This window comes from Vipera ursinii, assembly GCF_947247035.1.
Source record: "Vipera ursinii genome assembly, chromosome: 1".
Taxonomy (NCBI): Eukaryota; Metazoa; Chordata; class Lepidosauria; order Squamata; family Viperidae; genus Vipera; species Vipera ursinii.
Window position 1 is genome coordinate 348,464,392 of NC_139512.1, and position 11,356 is coordinate 348,475,747.

An 11,356-nucleotide genomic window follows, 5' to 3' on the forward strand; every position below is an offset into this window, starting at 1 on the left:
GTTTTTATAGCCACTCAGAACCTCTCCATCATGTCGATTTAACACATGTCCATAAAAACATCTACCGAGGAAGACACATCTCAATTGCAGCCCTTATATATAACTTTTCCTGTTCAATTGTGTCCAATTCTAAGAGACTGCCTGAACAAGTCCCCACAGCTTTCTTGGCAAGGTCTTTCAGAAGCGGCTTGCCATTGTCTCCTTCCTAGGGCAGAGAGAAAGTGACTGGCTCAAGTTTCCCCCGGTTGGCTTTGTGCCTAGGGCAGGACTAGAATTCACGATCTCCTAGTTTCTAGCCCCGTGGTGGCGAACCTGTGGCACGCAGAGCCCTTTCTGTGGGGACGCATGCCGTCGCCCCAATCCTAGGCCTTCAGCTGAGTTTTATAAAACCTTTTTGCTTTAGGCCTCCGCCACCGTGTGCAAAAAAAAAAGGTTCAATCAATCAATTTCAACTTCTCACGGGGAAAGAAAAGATCTCGCAAAGTTGGAACTGATTGAACGAACTTTTTAGTCCTACCCAGTCTGCCGTTACCACCGCAGCCACGCCCACCTAGCACCCGATGATACATAAATGGATTTTGGGTTGCAGTTTGGGCAGTCGGTCTCTAAAAGGTTCGCCATCACTGTTCTAGCCTGATGCCTTAACCCAGCCCTGGAAGAGGTGTGGATTTCAATGAATATTCAGGAAAGGCCCAGCTGCCTTCCTTCTGGCTGACACCAAAGCCCATATTTATCCAATGCAAACATTCCCCTGCAGGTGAGTATAGGTAGTCCTCAACTTACGATGAGAAGTGGGAGCAAAACTTCAGTCACTGTATTGTGGACCTTAAGTGAGCCACACCCCATTTTATGACTATTTTGCTGTGGTTAACGAATCTGGCTTGCCCCACTGACTTTGCTAGTCAGAAGCCCACTGGGGAAGGCCTCAACTGGTGATCATGCGACCAGAAGACGAATGGCCAAGGTCAAAGGTTTCCAGTACTGTCGTAGGTTTGAATGGTTGTTAAACGAATGGTCGTAGGTTGAGGACTTCTTGTAAGGCTCAATGATCCTTGATCTATAACCAGATTAGAAAGGGAGCTGGTGACACGTTTTGAAGAACGGGCTTATAGGCTTTGCAGGTTTCTGTCAGCACCCACCTTCCTTGTCGGAGAGCACCTCCATTCTTCCGCTGAACATGGCTTTCAGCATGGTGTCATGGTGTGTCAACACCTGCACGGTGGTGTAATACAAGGAGCCCCCGACATTGAGCCGCACGTACTTATTGCCAAGAGTGCCGACTTTGGAGCTGCACCTCTTGGGCCGCGCTCCAGAAGCAGGGCAGAGGGTTGTTAAGCAGGTGTCGCCGGACATCTCCTTCTGCAAATAGATGACAACACGGCAGTGGGTGGGCTTGACCGACTCCGCCGTGGTTGGAGGGGAAAACCGTGGGGTCTCCAACTGGATTGAAGAACTGCTCGGAAGCTGCAAGCCCCAGAGCTGAGAGACTCTAAAAGCAGAGGAGAGAGAAAAGAGATTTGTTTAACTTATTGTCGGTTGAAATAACAACAACAACAACAATAATAATAATAAAAGTTGGAAGTCATCTAGTCCAATCCCCTGCTCAGGCAGGAAACCCTATACCAGGGATAGGCAACCTTGGCTGTTTTATGACTCGTGGACTTCAACTCCCAGAATTCCTGAGCCAGCCATGCTGAGGAGAAAGGGAGAGGTTTCCATGCTGAGCGATGCTGGCTCAGGAATTCTGGGAGTTGAAGTCCACGAGTCATAAAAGAGCCAAGGTTGCCTATACCATTTCAGACAAATTGCTGTCTAGTCTCTTCTTTAAAACTTCCAGTGTTAGAGCATTCACAACTTCTGGAGGCAGGTTGTTCCACTGATTAATTGTTTTAACGATCAGGAAATTTCTCCTTAGTTCTAGGTTGCTTCTCTCCTTGACTAGTTTCCATCCATTGCTTCTTGTCCTGCCTTCAGGTGCTTTGGAGAATAGCTTGACTGCCTCTTCTTTGTGGCAGCCCCTGAGATACTGGAACACTGCTATCATGTCCCCCCTCATCCTTCTCTTCATTAAACTACACATACCCAATTCCAGCAACCGTTCCTTATATGTTTTAGCCTCCAGTCCCCTGATCATCTTTGTTGCTCTTCTCTGTACTCTTTCTAGAATCTCGACATCTTTTTTACATCGTGGTGACCAAAACTGGATGCAGTTTTGGGTTGGACTGGGTTCCCACAACACGTTCATAGGCAAAGCCCGTTTTATCAGCCATCTCGTCTGGATCCTGTAACATTCTTCGCCAAAAACTATGAAACCACGTTATAGTTTAGCATGTTGTAAGAAGAGATCAGAAGCATTGCTACAAAAATAGAGCCAGATTTCTGATTATTGAAACCTGAGCATTCTTTATAACTGAGACCCGATGTAGACATTGGCCCATCTCCACGGGAGATCAGGAAAACAACTAGGAGCAGAGCTTTCCTGGTTGAGCTCCAGGTTCCTTTTAGAGCAGGTCAAGCAGTGTTTCCAGGAAATTGTTTTTTAGGATTTTTGAGTAGCTTGTACTGGCAGTCCTCGCTTAACGTCCTGTTGTTTAGTGATCCTTTAAAGTTCTGACGGACTTTCCCACTTACTTACAACCTGATTCTGGAGTTCCGATAGCCACACACACAGCTCCCCATGGTCATGAGTTCACATTTTGGGTGCTTGGCAGCCTGGCTCACCATTACAGCCATTTGCAGCATCCCACAAACACATGACTGCTATTTTTGGTATTTTTTCTGGGTTTCCGGCGTTTACTTCCAGTTTTCAGCAAAAAAAAAAAAAGTCCACTGAAGAAAACAGGTTCGCTTAACCACCACTGCGATACAGGTTGTAAAATTGGGCACGGTCATGTGGTGACTTGCTTAATGACCACCCTGATTTACTGCTGTAATTACGGTTGTTAAGTGGAGGACAACCTGTAAAGCCACAGAGCTGGAGTCATTTGAAATCAGCACAATGATTATTACAATTATTTGTCAGGAACAAATCTTAAAACATTCCGAAATCAGTTAAGTATGAACTGGATGGCAGACTGCCAAGTCTAGCCAATGCGAGACAGCTAATAAGAGTCAACCAACAAAGAAAATTCACAAGCATCTGGATTGTTTAGCAAAATGGGATGAAAACCACAGAGAAAATTGAGGGAAACCGACGCAGGATTCTCCTGAGGAAAAAGAAATTCAATGTACAGGTATAATGTAAGAACAAGTGGTCCTGAACTTATGACTGTTTGAAGTTATGACTTCTCCAGGTAACTTACAATCCACTTTCAAACTTCTGATGGACACACACACACACACACACACACACACCATATGCTAGGCAACCTGTCCTACTTTTACAACCATATACACTACAGCATCCCATGGTCACGTGACTATGATTTACTGTTTTTTCCAGAAACCAGCATTTACTTCCAGCTTCCGGCAAGCACGCCCATTGTTTATACGGGTAGTCCTAGACTTATGACCATAATTGAGCCCCAAATTTCTGTTGCTAAGCAGGACATTTGTTAAGTGACTTTTGCTCCATTTTACGACCTTTCTTGCCAAAGTTTGTAAGTGAATCCCTGTGGTTGTTAAGTTAGTAATATGGTTGTTAAGTGAATCTGCTTTCCTCATTGATTTTGTTTGTCAGAAGGGGATCACATGACCCTGGGACACTGCCACCGTCGTAAGTATGAGTTAGTCACATGGGGCCTGGGGATGCTGCAATGGTCTTAAGTATGAAAAACAGTCGTAAGTCACTTTTTTCAGTACCGCTGTAACTTTGAATGGTGACTAAATGAATTGTTGTATGTGGAGGCCTACCTATAATGGGTTTAGCAACCATCACAAAAAAGGTGGTAAAATCAGGCATGATCACATGGAGTTCTGCTTAACGACTGTCATGACTTATGACTGTAATTCCAGACTCAGTTATGGGAGTAAGTTGTGGACTTACCTGTATAGCATACAATAAGCCCAACTGGGGAACAGTTTATGTGAAAAAGATCTTAGACATTTACAGATCACAAGCTGAACACAGATCAGCAATATCACATACTAAAAAGGATAAATGCAGTTTAAGGCAGTGCCAATAAAAATACATTTTCCATCTTATGGAAAGTATTAGTTTAAAAATATCAAGAGCCGTTCAGACCGTCTTTTAACAATTTGGCCTAAGTCCACTACCTGAGTGGTATCATATAGAGAGTCAACTTCTTTTTCTCCCCGGTTGAAGAATATATAAAAAGGAGATTTAAATAGAAGACAGACACACATATATAATCCCTTGATCAGGCAAATTACCAAAGTTGTGAAGCTTTGAAAAAATAAACACACTAAGTTGATGATGAATTTAATTACGGCAGCGAGACTTTTAGTAGCGCAATATTGGAAGAAGGAAGAACTGCCGACTATAGAAGAATGGACTTTAAAAGTTTCCAATTTGGCGGAAATGGCAAAGATTTCAGCGTACTTGAAAGACCAGTCGCAACAGAGATATATTGTGGAGTGGAGAAGATGGATTGATTAAATCCAGAATAAATATGGGACTAAAAAGTTTCACCTAGCATTTGAATAAGTAATGGATTTATGTGATATATTAATTACTTGTAGTTATTTTAATAAGAGTTAAAGTGCGATAGAATTTAATATTTTATTGTTGTTTGCATATGGTAGATTATGATTGTTTGTATTTTTATACCCTGTATTTAGCTCTGGGAAGTCAGGGAGGGGGGAGGGGGAGGGGAGGGGAGGGAAGAGTTGGGGAGGTTTGGGGAGAGGGGAGGGGGTTGGGAGGGGTTTTGTCTTTTAAAAAATGTACTGTAAAACTTTTCAATAAAAAAAGAAAGAAAAAATAAACACACTTTCTGTTTTCAAGAAACGTTCAAGAGAGGTTCTCATTCAGATTGAAGACAAAGAGGAAGGGGCTTTCCCCCCCTTGTAAATGGCAATTAATCTTTGCTTAAATTTAATGGGATGTCACAATCTAGCCAGTCCATCTAAGAGCGTACCTGAGATACCAAAATGATCTTCAGAAACGAAGGAAAAGTACCTGTTGTTTAAGGCCGTATCCACAACCAAGGCAATCCTAAACTATCTTCTGGATAGGAAACCAAAGTCTAGGGCTCAATCACTGCATTTGAGAGGGGCAGCAGGAAAATGGGACACACAGACACACACACATGGTCCTGCCCTGAAGAATGACGCAATGGGACTGACTCAGCCTCTCTCGAACAATAGGAACATTTCCTTTCCTTCCTCCCCCTTGGACTTTGGTTTTTTTAAAACTTCTTTTTAATTGTCCTTTATAAAAAGTAATAAACTGGAAATACCCAGCGTCACAACCAATTTCTTTTTCCAACAGCACCAGCCCTGAGCTTGTCTCAAGTGCCAACTGGATGGCATTCAGGAAAGATCATGGCAGATCACCAAACTGAAAAAAATGGCCATAAAAACGACCGGATTTGAGCTGCAAAGACGGAGAGATGGGAATGTGGCACTTGTCACTAGTCCTCCACATACAACAGTTCATTTAGTGACCATTCAAAGTTACAATGGCACTGAAAAAAGTGACCTTTTTTTTCCACAATTACAACCTTTGTGGTATCCCCATGGTCATGTAATCAAAATTCAGACGCTTGGCAACTGGTTCATATTTATGACAGTCGCAGTGTCCCGGGGTCATGTGATCACCTTTTGTGATCTTCTGAGAAGCAAAGACCATGGGGAAGCCAGATTCACTTAACAACTGTGTTACTAATTGATCAACTGCAGTGATTCACTTAACAACTGAGGTAAATAAGGCTGTAAACTGGGGCAAAATTCACTTAATAAATGTCTCACTTAACAACATAACTTTGGGGCTCAATTGTGGTCATAAGTTGAGAACTACCTGTACTGACCATGCCAGCCAAGGTTTTATCCACAACTGGAGCCCCCTGGATTCACAGGTAGTCCTCGACTTACAACCATTCTTTTAGCATCCACTTGAAGTTACAACAGTACCAGGAAAAACGACTTATGACTGGTCTTCCCAATTTTGTGTCCTATTTTGATACACTGAGGATGACAGAGTGCGCCACGATCCAATGACTGTCCTGAAGCTACTTGTCTCAATTTGATACAGGTAGTCCTCATTTTGTGATAATTGGGACTGGCAACTTGGTCATTAAATGAAGAAGTTGCTAAGTGAAATATTGTGATTTTGCAATTTTATTTCAATTTTCCTTGGCTTTACAGACCTGCAAAGATCGTCAGTGCGAGGATTGGCCCCAAAGTTACTTTTTCCATCACCATCCTAATTGCAAATAGCGGCGTGTGAGGCAGTCGCTAAGCGAGGACTACCTGCGAGAGAGAATTCTAAGAGGTAGTAAAGGAGTGTTTGTTTCTTCCGTCGCTCAGCCCACAAAAGAGCCACCTCTCCACCAGAGGTCACAAACTCAAGTTTTTGTCCTGGCCATTTTCAGAGCAAAATGCTCCTTTGTCCCTTTCCTTCCCACAGAAAATCCTGCTTCAAGCCTCTGGTGAAAAAAAATTCTAGTTTAATAATTTTGCAACTCCAAAATTGGCTTCAACAGGGAAGGAAGAGCAGCCAGGAAGAGAATTAAACGTTTTATTACATTTTCATCCGGCAACAGATGAGGTCTTCGCCTGCGGCCTAGTTGCAGGACAGCTGAGCGAGAGACGTAGAGCCAAAGACATTCAAATAATTTCTTTGGCTGAGCCCCTTTGGATAGACTTGAATTCAGCTCTCCCCCATCTAAATCCAATGCTTCAGTCTTTCCTTAAGATACGCCATGGCTAAGCATGCTGGGCAGTTCTTGGTCACCAGTCCGTATACGCCATAGATGTAGCTGTCTTCTTCTGTGGCCCCACATGGCAGAAATGGGAGCCATACTGCAGTTTATGCTCTCAGCTTGCTTGCTCTGCAGCTCTTCCAGATCTCATTGCTGAAATTTGGCCTCATTTTTCAAAATTCAGTTACCAATCCTACCTATTCTCCATTTTGAAACTAATAAAATTGGTTCTCCATGCCTGCAAAAAAAGCCATCAATGCGCGCCTTAGCAAGCTACCCTTCTGATGTTTGTATGGTAATTCCTATCAGCAGCAATGGCTCAGCAAGATGGGCCATGTAATCCAAATACACCTGGAAACCCTCAAGTCAACCCTTTCCTTAGTGACTTTGATTCTGCTGTACAAAAACACACACCAAAACACCTCATGAATTTGTCTTCAGTCTCATGGAATATTTTAATAAGCGGTATAACAATTACTTTTCCAGTCCTGTTTTAAACTGGCAGTTTTTACAGGTAGTCTTCATTTAATGACTGCCTCATTTAGCAACTGCAGTTACAGCATTAATGGCAAAACTAACTTGGCAATCAATCCTCACGTTTACAACCTTCACAGGTCTGTAAAGCCAAGGAGAGCAGAAGTGAGGCCATCAAATCATGTTTCACTTAGTAATTGCTTTGCTCAATGACTGAGTTGGTCATCTCAATTCAAGTTGTTAAGTGGACTTCCTGTATAGCAATTTTAGGTTACCATTCACATTGCTGTCTGAACATGCTGGGACTCAGTTCGGAGGAGGGCAGGTTTCAAAAGGGCCAATTACTTTTGTACAGCTCCTGCTCAAGGCTCCTTTTGTTCTATTTAAATTTGATTTTCTGTTCACGCTTTTTCTTTTAGGGCAGGGGTCTTCAAACTTGGCCCTTTTATAACTTGTGGACTTCAACTCCCAGAATTCCTCAGCCAGGGTTTGGACTACAAGTAGTCCTTGACTTATGACCAGTTGCTCTGACAGATCTGATGACCTGGATTCAAAGTTCAGAAGGCCACCCGCTCCCCTGCAGGCATATGACAACCATTGCAAAAAAGGTCAATCATGTGGGTGACCCAATTTATGACTGCAATGGGCAGGTTCCCTTACTGTCATAATTTGAGGACTACCTGTATTTAGATTTCTATCTCACCTTCTTCCAGGTGGCTCCATTCCTTTAATTCCCAAAGAGTTCCCTCAACCCTGCCCGATACCTCTGGCTGAGCTACCCCTTCACTTCCATTGTTGCGTTTGGACTTCAACCCAAGCCTCCCCAGTTCTGATCCAATGCTTTAACCACTACACCATCTTGGCTATATTTACAGAAGGGTACCCAACTTTTTTCAAGCAAAGGAGCATCCTTGCTTCTGAATGCACATTGGGGGCTGTGTACCAAAGCTTTAAGAAAACCAAGACCAAGACCATGGCATCCGGCCCTCTCAATTCCTGGCAAATAGATGGGGAAGAAATGGAGGTAGTGACAGATTTTATTTTCCTAGGCTCCAAGATCACTGGAGATGGGGACTGTAGCCAAGAAATTAAAAGACGCTTGCTCCTCGGGAGGAAAGCCATGGCAAATCTAGACAGCACACTAAAAAGCAGAGACATCATCACCCTGCCAACAAAAGTGCGTATAGTCAAGGCTATGGTCTTCCCAGTTGCAATGTATGGCAGTGAAAGTTGGACCATAAAAAAGGCTGAGCACCAAAGAATTGAAGCGTTTGAACTATGGTGCTGGAGAAGACTCCTGCGAGTCCCTTGGACTGCAAGGCGATCAAACCGGTCAGTCCTAGAGGAGATCAACCCTGACTGCTCTTTAGAAGGCCAGATCCTGAAGTTGAAACTCAAATACTTTGGCCACCTAATGAGAAGGAAGGACTCACTGGAGAAGAGCCTAATGCTGGGAAAGGTTGAGGGCAAGAGAAGAAGGGGATGACAGAGAATGAGGTGGCTGGATGGAGTCACTGAAGCAGTAGGTGTGAGCTTAAATGGACTCCAGAAGATGGTAGAGGACAGGAAGGCCTGGAGGAACGTTGTCCATAGGGTCTCGATGGGTCGGACACGACTTCGCAACTAACAACAACAACCAAAGCTAGCATACTACTACCATATGATTTAGAGCGGTCTCACTTTAAGACTCAGTACATCCAACGTAACAGATATTCAGTAATTTCCCTCTTCAACCTTACTCAAAAGGACTAAGTGGCCCTACCATGATCCCCTCCTGGGTTTGAACTCTGGGCTGCCTTTCAACAGGTGCAGCGTCTCCCCACCTCCAGCCTGCTTAAAACGGCATGTGACTGGACTCCTACCCACCGACGCTGAAAGAGGCTGGGAGTCGTTGGGAGGGAGGGCTATAAATTATACAAATAAATCAAAAGGAAAGGAAAGGAAACTCTTGCACCCAGCCTGCCTTTACTCCCGCTTACCTCGCTTTTATCTCATACCTTTCGTCCTCAAGTACAGAATCAATTTCACTTCCCTTGTCTCTGCCCCAAACGGGCCCTCCCACCCCTGATTCGCCCCGCCAACCGCTGGCTCTTTCTTTACTTGCCTCCGAGCCGTTCCGCGCTACTCCCACACTAGGCCACCAATGGCTCCGCGGGACCCCCGAACGACGGCTAGGCGAAGGAGCGGAACTGACCTCAACCGGCTCCGAGCCACACGCCTCGCCTTCAGCGTCTCAATCCCGGCCAAACAGAGAAGCTCCAAGTTGGGGCTGCGGCAACAGGCTTCCCAATCGCGAGAACTCAAGCCTACAACTCCCGGCAAGCCCCGCGCGCCTGCGTCCATTCCCGATAGATATACGCTGTCGAAGGCCACCAGGACTACATCTCCCGACAAGCCACGGCAACGTCTTTCGCTATCCAGACAGGCACGCGTGCTGAAGCCGGAGCTATCGAGCGCATTCTGGCAGGAAATCATGGCAAAGGTATTAAAAAGAAATCGGTAAAAGCCGTATCGGTTGAGTTTCGACTCCTGTCATTACCAATCAACACGTCTGGATAATATATGGCAATTTTTTTAGGCCAATCGAGATAATAATGTGTAAGATTTCAACTTCTTTAATCTGGGGAAAAACTTTTTTTTTACCCGTGACTCTGTTTATCTTATTCAAAATTGAGCTGATTGGGGCTTGTTCCTGGGTTAAGAAAATATTCAGTTAGGACTCCAGACTTATATTCCTTGACTTGTTATCCAAAACTCGATAGGTTTAAACTACTGATTGAATGAAACCTTTTTTGGATTAACCCGGTCAGGAAAGAAAGTGGGCTTACATGCTTTAACATGCTAAGCTACAAACCAGTTTTATCATGTTGTGCAATTACAACTGCTAGGTTTTCAATTGACCAGGTTATTTGTGTTGTGCGAATTTTGTGATATGCATGTTTTCCTGTTGTGGCTTGAGAAAATGGCTCTATTGATGGGACTGGCACTCATGCTTACAGGGGTACCTGTATATGTCAAGAGCCCCATTTTTTGGCCTTACTGTTAGTTGGTACTCTATTTTGGCTGCTGTGTGGATTTTTTTTTTAATGTTTCTGCTCAGTGGCTTAGGACACTGAGCTTGTCGATCAGATGGTCGGCAGTTTGGCGGGTCGAATCCCGACTGCCGCATAACAGAGTGAGCGCCTGTTACTTGTCCCAGCTTCTGCCAACCTAGCAGTTCGAAAGCATGTAAAAATGCAAGTAGAAAAATAGGGACCACTACGGTGGGAAGGTAACAGCGTTCCGTGCGCCTTTGGCGTCTACTCATGCCAGCCAGATGACCACAGAGACGTCCTCGGACAAGGGCTGGCTCTTCGGCTTTGAAACGGAGATGAGCACCAGCCCCTAGAGTTGGAAACAACTAGCACGCATGTGGGGAACCTTTACCTTTATCTTATTGTTCTACTCTGTTTTAAATTGTTTTAACTGTTTTCTAGTTTTAGCTCCTGGCTGCCACAAGGAAGTGTGGGGGGGCTAATTTATTTACCAAAGCACCTGTAGGCAGGACAAGAAACAATGGATGGATACTAATCAAGGAGAGAAGCAACCTGGAACTAAGGAGAAACTTCCTAACTTTGAGAACAATTAAACAGTGGAATGGCTTGCCTTCGGAAGTTGTGGGTGCCTCCATCACTGGAGGTTTTTAAAAAGAGACTGCACAGCCACTTGCCTAGGGATAGGTAACCTTGGCTCTTTTATGACTTGTGGACTTCACTTCCCAGAATTCCTGAGCCAGCATGGCTGGTTCAGAAATTCTGGGAATTGAAGTCCAAGAGTCATAAAAGAGCCAAGCTTGCCTACCCCTGGTATAGGTTTTCCTGCTTGAGCAGGGGGTTGGACTAGATCAGCGTTTCCCAACCTTAGGAACTTGAAGATGTGTGGACTTCAACTCCCAGAATTCCCCAGCCAGCTATAGCTGGCTGGGGAATTCTGGGAGTTGAAGTCCACGCATCTTCAAGTTCCTAAGGTTGGGAAACGCTGGACTAGATGACCTCCAAGCTCCCTTGGAACTCTGTTAC

At 44.4% G+C, this 11,356-nt stretch overlaps 1 protein-coding gene across 1 annotated transcript in view; it reads right to left on the reverse strand.

The window, feature by feature from the left end:
* TNFAIP1 (TNF alpha induced protein 1) overlaps positions 1–9,578 on the reverse strand; it is a 29,940-nt gene extending 20,362 nt beyond the window's left edge. Inside the window, exons 1-2 of the mRNA XM_083350766.1 lie at positions 9,493–9,578; positions 1,140–1,489 (exon numbers count right to left, since the gene is read on the reverse strand). Coding sequence (XP_083206892.1) covers positions 1,140–1,353 — 214 coding nt within the window. The 5' untranslated portion in view covers positions 1,354–1,489; positions 9,493–9,578. The remainder of the gene's footprint in view (positions 1–1,139; positions 1,490–9,492) is intronic.
* Positions 9,579–11,356: the final 1,778 nt, after the last annotated feature.